Below are 19,439 nucleotides of genomic sequence, written 5' to 3' on the forward strand. Positions count from 1 at the left end.
AGTCAGGAAACACCTTTTTAAAAAGATTTTGAGAAAGAGCACAGGGATGCAAGCACAAGGGGGCAGGGGTGGAGGTACAGTGGGAGAAGCAGGCTCCTAGCAGGAAATCTGGAGGCAGAATCATGGCCTGAGCTGAAGGCAGATGTTTCACCCAGGGAGCTACCTGGTGCCCCAGAAAACACTTTTTTTTTTTTTTTTTTTGCTTTATTTCTAATGAAAATATGTCAGAACATGTAAGAAATTACTCTGCTAAAATATGGATTCCTAGCTAATGCATTTATTTCAGTAGAAGAATTTGGACCCGTCTGTAGGGTTGAAGGTATTTAACACAAGGATCAATGAAATGTTGGGCAGAACACAAGAGGCCCGAGGGACTCTGCACTGAATGGGTGAGGCCCAAGGGGAAAGAGGCTAGATTACTGGAGGTGCGCCCGCCAGAGCCGTTGCTTTTGACCCCATGAATATGCTCGCTTCTTTGACTCTGGGTGATGGACGGTGGGGTGTGAACCGCCTTCCCTGTGCCGCAGACGCTGTGGGCGGGGAACGACGGCTTCCAGGTCCCCGGGCCAGCCCTGCTGCACGCTTCCATCCCGCCGGGGTCAGCCCCGGGGACCCCTAGCGCGGGAAGTTCTTGGGGTACAGCTGGAAGAGCTTGCCTTCCTGGGTGGGCTCGAAGCCGTACTTTTCCAGCTGCTGTGGGTCGAAGGCGCCGTCCCTGAAGTCCTTCTCGATGGCAGGTGCCACCGCCTCCCGGAACAGCTGCTTGGCCGTCAGGGGCTGGTCTGTGCCCGCCGGGACGCGGTAGTTCACGTACGGCTTGAGCCGGAAGCCGGTCAGCTCGGGCACCACCAGCTCCGGGACCATCTCCTTGACCTGCACGAACTTCCCGTCGCGGCCATGGACGCCGGTGCCCTTGGCGCCGCGGCCCTTGTAGAAGGTGCGCGGGCCCCGCTTGCTGGTCCACCGGCTCATGCGGTCGGCGCCCCGCACCAGGCAGCGAGCCGCCTCGCTCAGGAGGCCCATGCTGAGCCGCGCCCAGGGAACCGCTGTCCCGAGCCGCTCACGTGCGCGGCCGCCAGCCGCCCCGCCTTGCGCTTCCGGCGCCCTTGGCGGCTTCCGGCGGCCCGCGCGGCTTCCGCGCAGCAGCAAGAGCAGCTCCGATTGGCTGGCTGCGTCCAATGCACAGCCTCGGCCCTGTGAGGGGGCGGGACCTCCGGGCCCCAGCCAATGCACCGGGAGGCGCGGCGCCGGCCGGGCGGTGGAGGCAGTGACGGGAGCGCGGGCGTCGGGAGCGCGCGGTCCCGGTGAGTCGCCGCAGAGCGCCCCCCGATGGCCACGCCCGGGGCCTGGCCCTGTGAGGAAGGGTAGCCCGCGGCACCCCCAAGCCGTGCAGGACGCGCCCTGCCCCACAGGCTTCACGGCCGGCGCTGCGTGGAGGGAGGTGCAGGTGGGAGGCGGATCCGTGTCCTCTCGGCCGCCCGTACGTTAACCACGCCCCCCGCCCAGACACCAGCCCCCGTGTCCCCCAGCCCCGAGGACCCCCTGCAGTGGCCCCCTCCACCGGCATGGCCCCGATGCCTACCCGCCCGCCGCTGCCCGGGCTCGCGGCCCCTCTGTCCCGCAGGGCTTAGGGAGGCTCTGTGAGGCGGCAAGGGGCACGAGACCTTCCCTGGGACGCCCTGGGCCTTGGGCGCCCTTGGCCTTGGGCGGGCCCTCTCGCCGCTGCTTCCCTAAAGGTCCTGGGAGACCTGGCTCTTCCCCGTGGACCCCTCCCCAGGTCGTCCCCCTCGGGACCCGGCACGCCCACCCCGAGGGCCCCGCCACACTGGGGAGGAACCCCTGCCGCAGGCTGGAGGCTGTCGAGGCTTCAGCACAGCTCCCGCCCCCGGCCCCCCTGCAGCACCCCCCCTCCTCCCTGTGGCCAGAGGCTATGGCATAGCTGCCCCCTCTCCCGACCCCTCCCCCCCTGCAGCCCCGACCTCCTCCCCCCCCCCCCCCCCCCCCCCCCGCAGCTTCCTCCCTGTGGCACTCGCCCTTGACCTGCAGTTGTGGGTTCCCGGGCAGCCACGGAGCTGTCTACAGAGGGGGAAGCGGCTCTGGTGCTTCTCTTGGTGGAGAAACAGCTTTCCATCACGGGTTTTCTTTCGGTGCAAACATAATTTAACAAGAGAGGGAACCCAGGGGAGAAGGCTGCAGGCGTTGCTCTGCCCCAAGAGCGAGAGTTAGGGGAACACTTGGCGTCCTTTGAACCCCTTTCTTTTCTCCTTGACTGTTTTTTGTTTTGTTTTGTTTCATTTTTAGCCATGACGCAAGAGGAGGATGCCAGCCCAGAGGTATGGGGCTGGAGGGTCCCAGAGATGAATCAGAGCCTAACAATTCCCAGTTAGGGGCACTTGTGCACCAGGACAAAGGGTCCTTTCTGCATTTGTTCTGTGGGCAGCTTCTTGAAGTCTGTGGAATGGAAGTGGCAGCCTGGGCCCTTCTGTCCACTTGTCAGAGTCGAGACCCTGCCGTTGCCTCCCCTGAGGTCAGTTCCCACTGCTTCCCCTGAGGACTCCTGTTTGTTTTGACTCTGAGTCCTTTGTCACTGGAACATCTGTAGCCACATCACAAAGGCCTTTATTCCTAAAGCAGAAAAGTAAATGCATTAAAACAACCATAAAAAGCCTGATGCTCAACCATAGGAGATTGTATAACTAGGTTATGGGCCACCTGGGTGACCCTTTCCTCCAACATCCTTGCTTGTCCTCGAGGTGGTGGCTGAGCTCCAAGGGACACACCTGAGTGAGGGGCAGGCTGTGAGTGCTGTCACGTTGACAGTGGTGCCACACCATTAGGTCAGGAGAGGCTGGATGCCTCAGCTCTGCAGCAAAGCTCCCACTGCTTCCATTTGCCTGCTGGACCAACTTCAAAGGCCAGCTTTTCTGGGCCACTTACTTATCCTGTCTCGTGGTAGCATTCTGCTTTTGAGACCTTTTTCTGAATGCCCTTCCATTTCATTGGTGTCTGGTGCTCTCTCTCTCTGAGGGATCAGACAAGCTACTTTAGTCCTTGGTGCTTGTGTTGGTTGAAAGGATTAACAGGTGCCCCTGCCCCATCGTGTTCTGGCTGCTTGGGGGGAGGTGTGTGGATACCAGGAAGAATGCAGGGTGGCTGCTTGTTTGGCTGGTTTTTCTTGCTCATTTTCATCTTCCTCTGGTTGAGGACTCAGCCAGCATCCCCCATATGGGTGGCCCCAGCCATATGCCCACTCATCACCCTGCACTCACTTTCTTCTCTTCCTCCCTTCCGTGGGTCTGGGCTTCTGAAGACCCATTAACTCCTTCCCTGGGAGGTGGTCGGGGAGCAGGCATGGAACCTGTGAGCTGGTATTCAGGGTTCTCAAAATCCAGATGGCTCCTTGTTTCTCAGCCTTGCTGGGCCTAGGCTTCCACGTACCCTGTGACCAGCAGCATACAGTCTTGCTGACCCGTGGCCAGCCAAACTTGCTCCTGCAGACTTGCATCTGAGGGACTGGAGAGCTGAAGGGTTGGGACTCACAGGCAATAAGGATGCCAAGGGCATTTGTGGTGACACAGCACAGCTGCCGGCCCTGCCCAACTGCCCCCATCCCGTGGTGGCTGGGGGGACGGATTCTTCTCTGTGTCTCCTGGACAGGCGTGCTCAGAGGAGCTCAGCACCCTGGAAGATCACTTCTTGGGGGGCTGCTAACTCCTGAACCAGTGGCTCTCTTCCTTCTGCCTGGGAAGCCAGGGCCACCCCTGTGTGGCGCTTCCTGACCACGGTGTTCTCCTCAGGATGCCTTCTGTCTGAGCACCACCCTGCAGTCCTGGGGACTGTCGCTGACAGAGCAGCATTCACAGTCCACCATGGTAACTGTCTCCAGTGCTTCCTGCTGAAGGGTTGGGGCCGGGCGGGGGGGCTGGATCCTGGCTTGTCCCAGACCTTGCAGGGTGGAGAGGGGCTCTGTGGCGGCCTTGCTGATGGACGCTCTGTCTGTCCTTGCTCAGCTGCTGGGGATTGTGATTGGAGCACTCCTAGCCCTGGCCCTCGTTGGCATCACCATCTTTTTTGTGCACAGAAGGGTTAACAGATTCCGTGAGTATCTTGCTCCAGCTTTAAAGGGAAGGACAAGGGCTTGGGAGGGTGGGGGAGGTAGGGGGGACTTGCCCGTGTTTTGAGCTTCTGGGAGCAGGCCTCAGGCCTGTGCTGGGGACCCTGGGCCCACGGAATTTGTGTATGTTCCCAGTTTTCTTGGCTTACATTTCTGAGCAAGACTTGGTGAGAAGAGATGTGTGAGTCCTGCTCCCCGTGAACCACCCTGGGCTGGCTCGGGCCAAGAGGCTATGGGCCTTTCCCCCACACCACGCGCTGTAGCAGGGGCAGGACAGGCTTGGTGTGTGTGCCCTGACTGCCGCCTGGTATGGCCCATCGTCCCCATGTCCCCGCCGCGGCTCAGGAGGCCCCTCTGCTCCCCTTGCAGGACAGGTACAGCCCACTCCTCAGTACAGGTTCCGGAAGAGAGACAAAGTGATGTTTTATGGCCGGAAGATCATGAGGAAGGTTAGTAACCTGTGCTGCAGGCCCCAGTCCTATAGGCTCCCTTGGGGTGGGGTTCCCAGCTATCTGGGCTGTTAAAGGCATGTGTGTTTTAGCTAGCAACGAGAGCAAGGACAGAAGGCCGTTTGGGGAATATCCTGGGGCCTAGAGGGTCCTGGCTTCAGTGCTGAAACTGGGGGTCCTGCCAAGATTTGGAAGCTGGGAGGCCTCACTTGTCAACCCACGTGGAGGATTGGTGGCCTGGTCCAGCCCTTTCTGGTCCCCCTGGCCCACTCCGACTCCCTGAGGGCAGGGGGGATGCGACCCTTACTGTACTTGAAATAACTGCTGGCTTTTTAGAGTAGCCGCTACTTATCATGTTTCTCTGGATAAACAACTAATTCATGTTCTCCATAGCAAATTTGAAATGCCACAGGAGAAGGCATGTGAATCCTTGTGTGGGCCTCCCATTCTTCTCAGCATCAGGCTGTGACATGGAGGCCCCCTGGTACCACTGACAGGGGCTGTGGTGTGGGCCTCAAGCCTGAATGCTGCCTCCTCCCAGCCTTGTGCGGAGAGCCACGTGGGCTGACCCCAGTCATCAACCCGTGGTCCTGCTGAAGAATGTGCAGTTGCCAGGCCTGGGTTAAGGAGGATGGGAGTGTGGTCCTATGGTGCCAGGTCACCTGAAGGGAAGCAGGACTTGGGACCACACACCTGCAACTGACACCACGGGACAGGCACTGAGCGGGGCGCAGGGGGCAGTGGCTGCCTGAGGGGCTTGCTGACAGCCAGGAACCAGGGACTCTGCACTCTCACCACCACAGGGTAGATGAGCTGGTCTCAATGGGGAGAAGGGGCAAAGAGCTTTCCAGACCCAGGATGATCATGCAGGGACTTGGATTCTAGGCAACAGGGCAACAGGATAGGATGGGGTCGGCCTTTTTTTTTTTTTTTAACATTATTTATTTGAGAAAAGATGTATGCATGAGCAGGAGGGGCAGGGAGAAGGAAAGAGAATCCCAAGAAGGCTCCGCGATGAACACATAGCTGGACACAGGGCTCGATCTCACAACCAGCTGGCCACCCTGGAGGCCCAGAGCCAGCTTTTAAAAGCCTGTGGAGCAGCCCCGGTGGCGCAGTGGTTTAGCGCTGCCTGCAGCCCAGGGCGTGATCTGGAGGCCCTGGATCGAGTCCCACGTCAGGCTCTCTGCATGGAGCCTGCTTCTCCCTGTGCTGTGTCTCTGCCCCCCCCCCCTCACCTCTCTGCATCTCTATGAATAAATAAATAAAATCTTTAAAAAAATAAAAAATAAAAAGCCTGTGGAAAGGGGCTGCTGTGCCATCATGATAGGAGAGGCTAAGCATCTGCCCTGCAGACAGAGAGAACATAGGCCTGAGGATGCAGCGCTCTGAGAGCGCTGGCTGTTTGGGGATATGGCCACGAGGTGCTCCACTGTCCATGGTACCAGGGATGGCTCCCCATGTCTGGGGCAGACAGGGCCAGCAGGACCAGAGCCCGGGAACTGATGTCACGCAGGCAGCCCACAGGGCAGGTCCTGAGGGCTGCGGCTGACCCCCGAGGCTGAGTCTGGGTCCATTAGGTCATGGGGTCAGGACTCGGCCTCTCCCTTCACCCTGCAGGTGACCACGCTGCCCCACACGCTTGTGGGGAGCACGGCTGCCCCCCGGCAGCGGGTGAGGAAGAGGACCAAGATGCTGTCTCTGGCCAAGAGGTACTGGAAATGTCCTTCAGACCACATGTGCCCTGGCTGCCCTCCCTGGAGGGCACTGGGGAGCCTGCCTACCACCATGGCCCCTGGCTTCCCCATCTCTGGGTTTATAGTGCTCACACCAGCTGCTTCGACCACCTTTGGGCGCCAGGTGCACGAATCTGCTTTGCAGGATTCTGCGTTTCAAAAAGGAATACCCAACCCTGCAGCCAAAGGAACCACCACCGTCCCTGCTGGAGGCTGACCTCACGGAGTTTGATGTGAAGAATTCTCACCTGCCGTCAGAAGTTCTGTACATGCTGAAAAATGTGCGGTAAGACGGAAGCTGTGTTGGAGGCCTGGGGCCATCAGTGCTATGTCCTATTGTATTGTTTGCTTGTCAGCACTTGCATCTTGAGAAGGAAACCCCGGGCAGGTACAGGAAGTGTGTGGTGAGATGGAAGCTACAAGCCTGGGCTCCCTTCCACCTATGCCTGGAAACCCCATTCCTCTTTCTCACCTGGCTTTGCCATCCCAGGTTTTGTGTACACCTCTGGTTCAGAGTCACAGTCATGGCTCAAGGGTTCTTTGAGCTGATGGGAGAACAGTTCATGAAAATTCCCGGATTCAGCTTCTGTCCTGACAGTGACTCAGGTGGCTAGTGCTGCAGGGTCTGCATGTCCATGACCTCCCACTCTGTGGATCTGGTCCGCAGTGCCGGCGGCAGTGGCTGTGTCTCCATCGACCTCCTCCTCTCCTTCCTGGAAGATCTCCCACATGTGCTGTGGTTCTTGCAGGGTCCTGGGCCACTTTGAGAAGCCACTGTTCCTGGAACTTTGCAAACACATGGTCTTTGTGCAGCTACTGGAAGGGGAACATGTCTTCCAGCCAGGAGAGCCAGATACCAGCATCTACGTGGTGCAGGATGGGCGCCTTGAAGTCTGCATCCAGGACGCGGTAAGAGAGCCTGGCCACATGTGTCAGTGGGCTCGGAGTGCAGAGCATGGTAGAGGGTATGGGTCTGTTGTGGTTGGTTGGTTGCCTTGCTAAGTAAGCTCTACACTGATCATGGGGCTCGAATTCATGACCCTGATATCAAGAGTTGCACGTTCTGCCGACAGAGCCAGCCAGGCATCCTTGTTGTGTTTTTACTTACATGTCTGCCATTTGAAAGATGTTTTAAAGTTTTCTATTGAAAAATTAGTATAAAATTTTACATTTCGATTCTTTGGGGAAAAAGGCACACTTTGATGTCGAAAGCATTGGCACACAGTGTGTATGCCCTTTGCTGTTGGTGCATTCCCTCTCCCTCACACATGGGCGGTGCCCACTGTTTAGGGGGTCTGGTGGCATTTGACCTGTTCAAGCCTTTTAAGGTGCCTCTTCCATCTCCTTGGAATACCCCCAGTGGTCACACCCCTGCCTTTTGTGCAAGTTTCAGCGTAGTGACCCGATGTCAGCTCTCAGGACAGGCAACAGTGGTTGGGTGGCCCAGCTGGCCTGTGGGAGGGCTGAGCCTCCCATCAGTGGACGACTCTGCTCTGCTTCCTGAGCAGGATGGCAGTGAGGTGGCAGTCAAAGAGGTTCTGGCCGGAGACAGCGTCCATAGTCTTCTCAGCATCCTGGATGTCATCACTGTGAGTCCCCCGGGTGCACTCAGTGGCCAGGGGCTGGCCTAGGATGGGAGGGATTCCCCATGGGTCAAGGGGGTGTTTGGGAGCCATGTTAACTGTGTTTGAGAGGAGCTGGGCATCTGCTGATGCGTTCTGGCTGTCTTTTAAGTGATTAATTTTTGGACTGAATGACACATGCGTGTGGCCCAAGATTCAAAGGGGACAAACATCATAGAGTGAAAACACTTCCTAGGGGGGGACCTTGCCCTGGATCTTCTGTGCTCATGGTATCTCTCATTCTCAATCTTCTGCTGTTGATTGTTGCAGTGGATGGTTTTGTGTGCATGTCATTTTATGTATTTGACTGGCAGAGACTTCCCAGATGTAGGGTGTACCGCCCCCCACCCTGCCTGTGTCCTCACCCACCATCCAGGCATTCGTCTCATGTTTGACCTTTGCCAGTCCAGCCAATTACAAAATAACATCTCACATCATCTTGTGATTTTTAAACTTACTGTCATGGAGCATCTCAAACATTTGCAAAAGTAGGCAGAATAGTAAAGTCAACTGTGTGTGCATCACCAGCTGCAAAAAGTCTCGGCTCAGCACAACCATTCCCTTCTCGTTAACTAGAATTTAACATCTAATTTTCTTTTTTTTCTGAGTAAAATTTCTGTACAATGAAACAAGATGTTAAGTGTGTCCTACCTGAGTTTTTTTTTTTTAAGATTTTATTTATTTATTCATAGAGACACAGCTAGAGAGAGAAAGGCAGAGACACAGGCAGAGGGAGAAGCAGGCACCATGCAGGGAGCCTGATGTGGGACTCGATCCCGGGTCTCCAGGATCACACCCTGGGCTGCAGGCAGCGCTAAACCACTGCGCCACCGGGGCTGCCCCCTACCTGAGTTTTGATTATGTACACACCTGTGTAGCTCAAAAGGTGCATTTGATTGTCACTTTACCTTTGAGGTTATACTTCCTGCTTTGAGTTTTAGCTGTACATCAAGGCAACTTGTACCTCAGTTTCCCCCAGATGGACATTGCACAGAGTGGTCTCCAGAGCAGTTTAGCAGACCTTGACAAGGATGTATCCATGTGGGGGTAGAAGCCTGGGTACTTGTGTGACACTCATGATGGGTGGGGCCTTTGGTGAGTGTCCTTTGATCTAGCCCTGAGTTCTTGTGCACATGGATGACAAACTCCAGAGACTTTGGGGGTGTCCATGGTGTTCCCCCATCCCTATTAGGCTGATACAGACATGCTTTGAGGTGTGTTAGGGCCTGGGGTAGAGGTATGGATAGAACTCTGGCATCTTGCTCTGCTCCCAGGACCTGGTGTGTATTCACAAGATGCTTGGCTGGCGCTGAGAGGAATACCACCTCCTCTGAGCAAGGCTGACCCACCTTGAAAGGCCAGTGCATGGCCTGGTGGCAGCCTTTTCCTGGAGCATTGAGCTGGGAGAGGGCACCCAGATGTGCAGGCATGCCCCCATGTGGCTCCATAGGACTCTGGCTGGTGTGGGTCAGAATCTGTAAGGTGCACTGTGAGTCTGAGAAGCCCAGGAGGTATAGACAGATTGTTTACATGGAGATAAATTAGAGTTATGCAGCTCTGTACCCTCCCTCAACCTTGGCAAGTGTTAAGCAAACTATAGCTTTGGTGGAGGCCCTTCTTGGTATTTATTGTCTGCAGTGATTCCTGGTCTCATTATAATTTTGGGCTTGGGCACCACATCTTGCAGCCCCAGGAGATGGGTGCTGTGAGCAGGGCCTCCCCAGCCTGCTGCATCCCTGTCCTTCTCCCGGGGCAGCTTCCTCCTGGGGTGGGTAAGAAAACAGCAATGTTTCAGAGAAAATAATTCTGTATTGTGATTAACTAATCATCTGGAAGGACATCATTTTTGCCTAATCAGACATTTGTGTCTGTCATTAAAAAGAATTAATTCTATCCAAGTAACATAGACAAATTCTAAGCACAGTTTTGGTGTTTTGTGAATCACAGTTCTCTGTTCCACTGCCCTTCCCTAGAAAAGCCACTTCCATCTCTTCTAGGTTTTTTTGTGCAATGTGCTTCCCTTGCTCTTTTGTAATCCTCCCGTCTTAGATTCGTGTGGGCTAGTTAGCCTGGAAATGAGGGCAGGCTTTCCTGATTGCTCTACGGGCCTCCCCACTCCTCCCACCCAAGCAAAGCCACACTCATGCAGGGTTGATTGCCTCAATGAGGTTCCTTTCTTGTTTTTCCTGGAGTTAACAGCTGCCTTGGTTTTTGGGTTGCTTCGTTTTTTGTGTAGTCATGGTCTGGTGCCCTGCTCCAATGCCCTGTGAGTTGGGGAGAAGCCCCCAAGCCCCCATCTTCTTGTCCAGCCTGACCTCCCTGGGCTGGCTCCCGATCCTCTGGGGTTCCCGCTCCTCATCTGGGTCCTTTCCTTCTGTCTCTGTGGGGCCCTCACCTCCACTCCCTTGGCCAGCTTGCTCGTGTTGGTGGAGCAGTTGCTGTCTGCTTTCTAAGAAGGGTATGAGGGAGATAGAGTTCTGGAACCTTACAAATCCAGAATTGTCTTTATTCTGTGCTACCTTTACCTTTCTGTTATACTTTCTAGGAGATTTCTTCCACTTCGTTTTCCAAACCTCCTACTGAGTTTCTCATTTTTGTCACCACGTATTTTATTTTACTTTTTTATTTTTATTCTATTTAGTTTTTATTTATTTTTAAAAATCTTATTTATTTATTCATGAGACGCAGAGAGAGAGAGAGAGAGAGAGAGAGAGAAAGGCACAGACACAGGCAGAGGGAGAAGCAGGCTCCATTCCATGCAGGGAGCCTGACGTGGGACTCGATCCCGGGTCTCCAGGACCACACCCGGGACTGAAGGTGGCGCTAAGCCACTGAACCACCTGGGCTGCCCTATTCTACTTAGTTTTTTAAAAGATTTTATTTATTCATGAGAGACACAGAGAGAGAGGCAGAGACACAGGCAGAGGGAGAAGCAGGCTCCCTGCATGGAGCCCGATGTGGGTCTCTGTCCCAGGAATCCAGGATCACACCCTGAGCCAAAGGCAGACACTCAACCGCTGAGCCACCCAGGTATCCCTTACTTTTTTATTTTTAAATTGAATTAAAAATTCAGTTTAACTCACAGTGTAGTTAGCTCATGGTTAGTGTAGTTTCAGGAGTATAATATAGTGGCTCAGCACTTTCGTATGTCACCCATTGCTTATCACAAGTGCACTCTTTCATCCCCATCACCTATTTCACCCATCCTCCCCTCTGGTTACCATCAATGTGTATAGTTAACAGTCTGTTTCTTGGCTTCTCTTTCTCCTTTGCTCATTTGTTTTGTTTCTAAAATTCCACATGTGAGTGAAATCGTATGGTATTTATCTTTCTCTGCAGTCAGATGTTCTACCTCTGAGCTGTAGTCCTTGTATTTGTCTTTCTCTGACTTATTTTATTTAGCATAATACTCTCTAGGGGCACCTGGCTGGTTTAGTCTGTTAAGCACCCAACTCTTGGTTTCAGCTCAGGTCTGATCTCAGGGTTATGAAATCAAACCTGACATCAGGCTCTGCACTGAGTGTGGAGCCTGCTTGAGATTCCCTCTTCCCCTCTGTACCTCCCCTGCCATTCAAGTGTACTCTCTCTCAAAAAGAAAAAAAAAACCAAAACTCTAGATCCATCCACATCATTGCAAATTGAAAGATTTCATTCTTTTTTATGGGTAATATTTCATCATATACACACACACACACAAATACGTACACGTACACATACGTATATGTATATACACCTACCACACCGATTTTCTTTATCCATTTATCAGTCAGCAGGCACTTGAGTTGCTTCCATATCTTAACTATTGTAAATGATGCTGCTGTAAACATAGGGGTGCTATATATGTACACATATGTGTGTGTATACACATATACATTTTGCATATATATATATATATATATATATATATTTTTTTTTTTTTTTTAACTAGTGTTGTCATATTCTGTGGGTAAATACCCAGCAGTGGAATTACTGGAGTCATGTGGTGATTCTAGTTTAAATTTTCTCCACACCCTCACAAACACATTGTTTCTTGTGTTTTTTTATTTTAGCCACCATGTTTTTTATTTTAGGAGCTCTTCCCTGCCCCCCAATTTTTTAAATAATATCTTATTATTTTTCATGGATGCAGTAAGATAAGGTTTTCTTTTACTCTCTGTGTTTTCTCTCTCTCTTTTGGGTCTCTCTTCTCTGTTTACTTTGGCTTCAATCTTTCCCAGCAGCTCGTTTGTGTGGAGTGCCATCCATGTTGACCTGCCTAGGTAGGCAGGAGTCTGAGCCCCACATGTGGAACCAGAGTGGCCAGTCAGAGAAAGAGCAGGACAGGAGCCTCCCATAGGCGAGAATGACATGTGAAGGCAGAGCAGTGGTCAGCGCATGAGAGGGCCAGGCAGGCCACACAGCCTCTGCTATAACTGTTCAGCTTGGCTGTCCCTGTGTCCAATAAAGATTTATTTACAAAAACAGGCAGTAGGTAAGATTTGGCCCTTGGGCTGAAGTTGGCCCACTCTGGTGGCTGAGCGTTACCTGTCAGGAGTAGATGTATCAGGCTCAGCAGCGGCATACAGCAGTCTGGGCTGCTGAAAATGTTCTGTACCTCATTTGAGTGCTGGGTATATGGGTGAGCCCTGGTGTGCTCAGGTTTGCCCCAAGGCTCATTGCAGGAAGGCAACAGGGGGCCCACAGAGTGGCATCTACAGGTGTTTTCTCTAAAGCTGAATCTCAGAGAGGCATCTGCAGTGTCCTGCCAGAGTGGAATTGGCTTGGAATCAGGGAGGGAGCGTGGGGCTGCCCCATCCAGGTAGATGGACGCTGTCCTCCTGCCCAGGCATGAGCCCTCGGCTATGCTGAAGATCCTATGCTCTGAGCCGTTTGCTTCACCATCTGCAGAACCCCAGTGGCGAGCTTCAGGGCGGGGAGGAGGCTCAGGCCCTCCCGTGAGGGTGGGTTTCACATCTTGCCTCTCTGCTCCTAAAGACAACAGCTCCATTAGCTGCCAGTCTGTCATGTACTTTTCACCAGTTTCCATCATTGATGCATCTAGTCTGCTCTCAGCTTTTGTCTTGATTCTTGGAGGTTTGTATCTTTGTAACAGAGCAGAGATAAGTGGACATGCCATGAAGACCTCCCCTTCAAACCACCATCTCTCATGGGAGGTCATCTTTATTACTGTCCTTTCCAACTGAAGTAGCGATATAGTCTTTGGATACCTAGGCAATTTTGATTCTTTTACTTTTTTTCCATTTTACTAAATAATTAGCCCACATCACTGAGAGGTGTATAGCAGGTACTCTGATTTACACCTGCTGTGAAGTGGTCACACAACAGATCTAGGCAGCACCACCATTGCCCAGAGATGAAAGTAAAGGGGATATGCTGAGCTCCCAGCACCAGCTCTCCACAGCGTCCCCATGTGTCGCCTGGCTCGTTGCATCCCCGGTTCTTCCCGTCTTGATGTTATAACTGAAACTGTCTGTTCTGGCCACCTTACCCCAAACCCCTTTCCCTTATTACTTTACTCTTTACAAATGTTGTGACATGTCTCAGAGATACGGAAATGCACAGTAGTTCGTAAGCAGCCAAGGAAGCTGTTGCCCAGGTCATGTGGCTATGGCAGAGCCAGCTAGCAGTGAACCTGGCCTCCAGCACCCCTCTCCTTTCCCCAGAAGATTGACGTGCCCTCCAACACGCAACTCCCAACCCCATGCGGCCTTCTGCTGCGTGTGGCTCTTCCGCAGGTCATTAACATCAGCCCCCTGTGTGCACAACTGTCCTGCTTCAGGCATCTGCACCTCTGCTGCTTAGAAGGTTTTTAGATACATGCAAACATGGGGGTTCCTGCAGGTCTGCACCTGGGCCCTGTGCACACTCTCAGCAGCTCAGCCTCTCTCTGTGGCTCAGTTTTTTTTATTTTAGGTGAGGTCGAGCATGTTGTTTTTCTGTTTGGAAATAAGTAGCCCACGAGCCATTTTTAGCAACAGTGGGTACACTTTCATTCCCTTTTCTACTTACCCCCCCCCACACACACACACATATACACATGCTTTTCTCTCTGATTCTTGGACAGAGATGAGAATTGCCATCTGATGGGGTCTATGGGGCTGGTCCTCCCGGGCCCTCCTGGGATCTCCCAGTGGTCTGACTTGCTTGTGAGTGGGAGGCTGGGTGAGGTCACATCCCAGACAGGCCGTCTTCCTCTGTGCACCCACAGGAGGGGTGCTCACTCTCTACGGAGTGGCCGCGTGGGGCGTAAGCTGTGTGTGGGGGGGTGCGCTGGAACCTGTGGCCTCCAGAAGGGACAGGACCCTGCAGCTGGTCTGTGATTCCTGTCCTTCGACAGCTGGCAGGCTGCCACTCTACTCCTCCTTGTCGCGGGGTAGTTGTGGTCTCCCAGGAACAGTTGTCTTTTTATAAAGGATGTGAAATGAGCAGAAAAGGGAAGAAATATAGCAGAGTCCTGGAGCTTACTCAGAGCATCTTGAGAGATGCATGCTCAGGTTCCCGACACATAGGGCCTGGTCACGGGGTCGGGAATACCCCAGCTCCCCCTCCGTGGGCGGACTTCCATGTGTGGCCAGCCCCATCCTGAGACTGCCAGGGCTCCCCCTGCAAACACAGACATTCCTAACACATTGAGAGGCTGCCCCCAGGAACTGGGGGCCACGACCAGCCACTTCCTCACCACTCAGCCCTGGCGGTACAGACGTGGTCTGTGTGTGGGCTACTGAAATTCCTCCATGGCCGGGGTGGGGGAAGAGGGGTGTAGAAACAGCATGGGAGTTTCCTGAATACTGAAGATGTATATACGGTATAGCCCAGAGCTGTGCAATAAATGTGAACATCTATGAGTTTATTTTATTTTATTTTTATAAAGATTTTATTTATTTATCTGACACAGAGAAAGCACAAAAGCAGGGGGAGCAGCAGGCAGAGGGAGGGGGAAAAGCAGACTCTCCACTGAGCAGGGACCCCGATGCAGGGCTTAATCCCAGGACCCTGGGATCATGACCTGAGCTGAAGGCAGATGGGTCACTGCCACCCAGGTGCTCCGACAGCTTTATTTATAATTGCCCCAAACTGGAAACAACCCAGATGCCCTTGAACTGCTGAGCCAAGGAAACAGCCTCATTGTGCACCATCAAGAGCGCAACTGCTGGTATGTGAGGAGCACATCAGGCCTCAAGCTGGCATCTCAGGGAGGGGAGCTGGGTGTGTGTGATTCCACTCATTTGATGTTTTGACAAAGGCAAAGCCATGAGGAGGAGGGATGAAGGCTGGTTATGGTGGTTGCTGGAGGATAGGGTGGCAGCAACAGAGGGCAATGCCCTGGCTGGAAATGCGGGCTCTTCTCTCTGGCTCCCAGTGGGCTCCCAGGAGGTGCTCCATGCGTGGAGCCCGGTGCCCAGTACCTGTGGGTACTTCCACATGCTGCTGCTGCATCCTTCTGAGTCAGGGCCCTGGAGCCAATTGACGCTGCTGTCCTTGCAGGGCCACACCGCTCCATACAAAACTGTGTCTGCCCGTGCTGCCGTCCCTTCCACTGTCCTCCGGCTCCCAGCAGTGGCTTTCCAAGGAGTTTTTGAGAAGTATCCTGAAACCCTGGTGAGGGTGGTACAGGTAGGTCACTCCTGCAGTAGCCCCTCTGGCCCAGGGCCTGGCGTACCAAGCATTTCTCACATGCCGCTGTGTCAGTACTGAGTGTCACATGCCCAGGAAGGCACATCCTGGTGGGTGAGGAAGGACTAAGGTGGGTTTAGAAGGTTTTGTGATGTGTATTTTACAGTAAAAGTGAATATTCATGATCTCAGAGAGGTCTCCAGAACCCCCAGGAGCCCCCCAAAGAGTTCCTTTTCTATGATTAAGTTTCTGTATTTGAAGTGATCTTAGATTTACCAAAAATTTACACAGTGATGCAGTTTCCTTATGCCCCTAAGGCTGACATCTCGGGGGACTGTGGTGAGTTGTCAGACCTGGGGCTTCGTTCCTGCGAGGGTCGTGATGGGGCTGGGGTGCCTGGAGGAGGCCCGGCCCGCAAAACTGGCTGTTCCCCACCAGATCATCATGGTGCGGCTGCAGAGGGTCACCTTTCTGGCTCTGCACAACTACTTGGGCCTGACCACAGAGCTCTTTAACCCGGTAAGTGCGGCCTCTCACCCCCATCCACATCACCGTGACACTGGGCCCAGAGAGGGGTGTGTGGGGCTGTGTTCTCTGCTCTGCCTTTTAGCCGATGCTTATGGATGAGTCGGGAGCTGAGAACCTGTCCTGTCTGAGATTTGGGGAATGAGACTTCTCTGATGCCTGTTCAAGGAGAGCCTGGGGTTGGCCTGAATGTGGTCCCTTGGGTCCCCTTGCTCCGTGAGCCTGCCTGCCCCTTTCCTGTTGCTCACCTGGCAGTGGAGGTGGTCACCTCCTGTCCCCTGGGGTCCCTCCTGCCGGCAGTCTGGCTGGTGGGGTTGAGCTTGTGGCTGTGAGAGCCAGAGCTGCTGTGAGCAGGAGATGAGACCCTTGTGGGCCCTGGTTGGAGAGGCCCTGGATACTGACCACTCATTACTGGAGTCAGTGTTGCATGTCTGTCTTCTCCCTACTTTAATGGGTTTTGGTTTTATCATCTTTTACTAGTATTTTAAGGCATATCCTTTTGTTTTCTACTTTACTTTTCATCTTATTGAAGAGTATTAAGCTTTCTGACAGTGCTGACCACCATTTAAACTTGATGGAATTGCCAGGATAAAGCAAGCTGGGCTTTTGGGACCTTAAGCATACAGCTGGTATCTTTGCGGGTCACCAATCCTCTTGTTCCCCCAAGTGTGGCTGCTGGGAGTATTAGCCAAGGGGTGCCCCTAGAGTGCCTGCATCTTTCTCACACCCCAGGAGAGCCAGGCTGTCCACCTGCTGTCTGTGGCCAGCATGGCTGCTGGAAAGGCCAAGCGGCAGGCCTGCTGCAGCTCCGAGGATCGTCTGGAGAGGCCCCTGTGGCCCCAGGAATCGTGCGACCCAGGTACTGCCCCTGAACTGGCCTCCAGCCTGAGGCCAGGCCCCTTTTCCTCCCCAGCTACTTCTCCCATCACACTCATCTCTGTGGGAGGACTGGGCTCCCAGGGAAAGCCATCCTGGAGCAGATTCCTCACTTCATGCTACTCTGAGCTCTTGAGAGAATCCTGGATCTGGGGAAAGAAACTGTCCATTGAGGTTTCTTGGCTACAAGTCACCTTCAGAGTGATGATGTCATGTGCAGTATGCTAGCAGGTGTGGGATCAGTTACCTGCTTGTTCACAAGCAGGCGACTGATAGTGAACCAAAAGCCATGTGGCTCAGGGCCCCTCCTGGAAGATTGTTTTTGGATTCCTTTTCCTGAGGAGCCAGTAGAGCCCTCAAGTATGCCAGGGTCATGCCAGGTGCATGGTGGCCACCTTGACCACAACAGTCACAGAGAAGGGGGCTTGCAAGGCTCCAGCCTAGTGGAGGACGCTGGTAGCAGGGGTGAGTCTGTTCAGAGAGACCTAAGAGGCAGAGCAGGGCTGCGTCCAAGGCTGGCACTGGCCTGGGCAGGTGCGTGTGGGTATCGAGGTCTGTGCACCATCGTGAGCACAGTGGCCTTCCGTTCCACTGGTCTCCTTCCAGCAGATCGAGGGGGCGGCCGTGCAGCAGCCTCGGGGCCTCTGCTGAAAAGGAGCCAGTCCTCCCCACTGCCTTCTGTCCACGAAGAGATCCTGGACGAGCTCGGCAAGGCCCAGGCAGGTGACCAGGCCTCTTTTGCTCCACCAGGTAAGGCAGTGGGTGACCTGAGCTGGGAACACTAACAAGTCCAGAGGACCCTGTGCCCACACTCTGGCTCAATTTGGTGCGGTGCTGAGCATCTTATTGCCCCGAGTACCCTGTGGGCTTCCCTCCACGCGGTCCCTGTTCTCCTGCTATCTCGCATCTGTGCCCCAGGGGTCCACATCCCTGAGGCTGTACCCAGCTGCTGCAGGAGCCTCTCCTTTGTCCCCTGTGCTAGGCTGTGCCCACCAGCACACCAGTGTGTCACATCTTCAACTGACAAATGGATTTTCTAGGCCCTTTGGCCCCTCAGCTGCCGCCAGGGTCGGCTTTCATTAGAGCAGAGCTCTCAGGGCGCCTGGGGGCTCAGTCGGTGGTGTCTGCCTTCAGCGCAGGTCATGATCCTGGGTCCTGCTCAGCGGGGGTCTGCTTCTCCCTCTCCCACTCCCCTAACTCTGCTCTCTCTCTCAAATAAATCTTTTAAACTAAACTAAACAAAACAAAACAAAAGCAGAGCTCCAGGAGCTGACCGTGCCAGCTGGGGCACCTTCCTTCAGGGACCTGGTCATGGCCTCTGTGTGCTGTAGCCTGGAAGGGCTCCCAGCACATCCTGGGGCAGCACAGGTGCTACCAGGGATTCTCATGTCCAGCCCGCAGCCCATACAAACTAGCTCCTCCTTGTAATTTTCTGATTTTCTTCTTATATTAGTTAGAAAGTTAATTTTGTTTTCATTTGTGTTTTGTGAGTTACTGGCAAGTTTCATCATTTGGTGTATTTGAGAGCCGTTTGGGTTCCCTCTTCAAGAATTGTCTGTTTAGGGATGCTCAGCTGGCAGTCAGTAGAGTGTGTGGCTCTTGACCTAAGGTTGTGAGTTTGAGCCCCACATTGGATATGGAGCTTACTCTCAATAAATAGATAAATAAAAGTTGTCTGCTTATATTCTCTGCTCATTTCCTGCGGGGCTTCCTGACTCTGTCTTGTTGATTTGCATTAATTCTTTATGCTCTAGATAGAGACTTCATCTGCTGTAATTGTTCAGGCACCTTTTTCTGGTCTTCATCTGTCAGAAGACCCAGCCCCGGGGACTGTCGTGGAACAGGAACCTTGGTGTTCATTTACTGAAAACCGGCCATTGTGCACCTGTGGTCTGTGTGTGGCCGCTTCCTCCTTGTTCTGTCCTTGTTCACTGGGCTTTGAGCATATCCACACTGTCTCCTCTGAGCTGTGTGGTTCCCCTTCCACACCGAGGGCTCCTTCGTTTGCCCTTCTCACTTGGTTGTGTTCAAAGTCGGAAGTTCAGCCTTTTCAGCCTTTTCTCACTTCGTATGGTGGTAATTTATGCAGTACCATTAACAAAAACGATCTTTCATTTCCCTGTTGCCTTGTTTGGTGCCACCTTCATTTGGCATCAAATTTCTGAATATACATGTTTGTTTGTTTGTTTGTTTTGTAATAGCTTTCAGAGATATGATGCACATACATTAAGTTCACCTTTCTGAAGTGTCTGATTCATTAGTATAGTCACAAAATTGTGCCTTGATCACCACTATTTAATCCCAGAACAGGGCAGCCCCAGTGGCGCAGCAGTTTAGCGCAGCCTGCAGCCCAGGGCGTGATCCTGGAAACCCTGGATTGAATCCCACATCAGGCTCTCTGTATGATGCCTGCTTCTCCCTCTGCCTGTGTCTCTGCCTCTCTCTCTCTCTCTCTGTCTCTATGAATAAATACAAAATCTAAAAAAAAATAAAAATAAAAAAA

At 53.4% G+C, this 19,439-nt stretch overlaps 1 protein-coding gene across 17 annotated transcripts in view; it reads left to right on the plus strand.

Moving 5' to 3' along the window:
* Nucleotides 1–186: 186 nt before the first annotated feature.
* The window catches only part of PNPLA7 (patatin like domain 7, lysophospholipase), a 66,716-nt gene continuing 47,463 nt past the window's right edge, over nt 187–19,439 (plus strand). Inside the window, exons 1-13 of one of the 17 annotated variants that reach the window (XM_025987930.2) lie at nt 187–1,304; nt 2,302–2,333; nt 3,798–3,872; nt 4,011–4,098; nt 4,484–4,563; nt 6,184–6,275; nt 6,445–6,585; nt 7,049–7,208; nt 7,808–7,888; nt 15,407–15,535; nt 15,974–16,054; nt 16,793–16,919; nt 17,543–17,686. In XM_025987930.2, coding sequence (XP_025843715.2) covers nt 971–1,304; nt 2,302–2,333; nt 3,798–3,872; nt 4,011–4,098; nt 4,484–4,563; nt 6,184–6,275; nt 6,445–6,585; nt 7,049–7,208; nt 7,808–7,888; nt 15,407–15,535; nt 15,974–16,054; nt 16,793–16,919; nt 17,543–17,686 — 1,564 coding nt within the window. In that variant the 5' untranslated portion in view covers nt 187–970. Of the gene's footprint in view, nt 1,481–2,301; nt 2,528–3,657; nt 3,873–4,010; nt 4,099–4,483; nt 4,564–6,183; nt 6,276–6,444; nt 6,586–7,048; nt 7,209–7,807; nt 7,889–15,406; nt 15,536–15,973; nt 16,055–16,792; nt 16,920–17,542; nt 17,687–19,439 lie in introns of all 17 variants that reach the window. The other 16 variants (XM_025987931.2, XM_072747995.1, XM_072747996.1 and 13 more) reach the window with 16 other exon arrangements.

The sequence above is a fragment of the Vulpes vulpes genome, chromosome 2, assembly GCF_048418805.1.
Source record: "Vulpes vulpes isolate BD-2025 chromosome 2, VulVul3, whole genome shotgun sequence".
Taxonomy (NCBI): Eukaryota; Metazoa; Chordata; class Mammalia; order Carnivora; family Canidae; genus Vulpes; species Vulpes vulpes.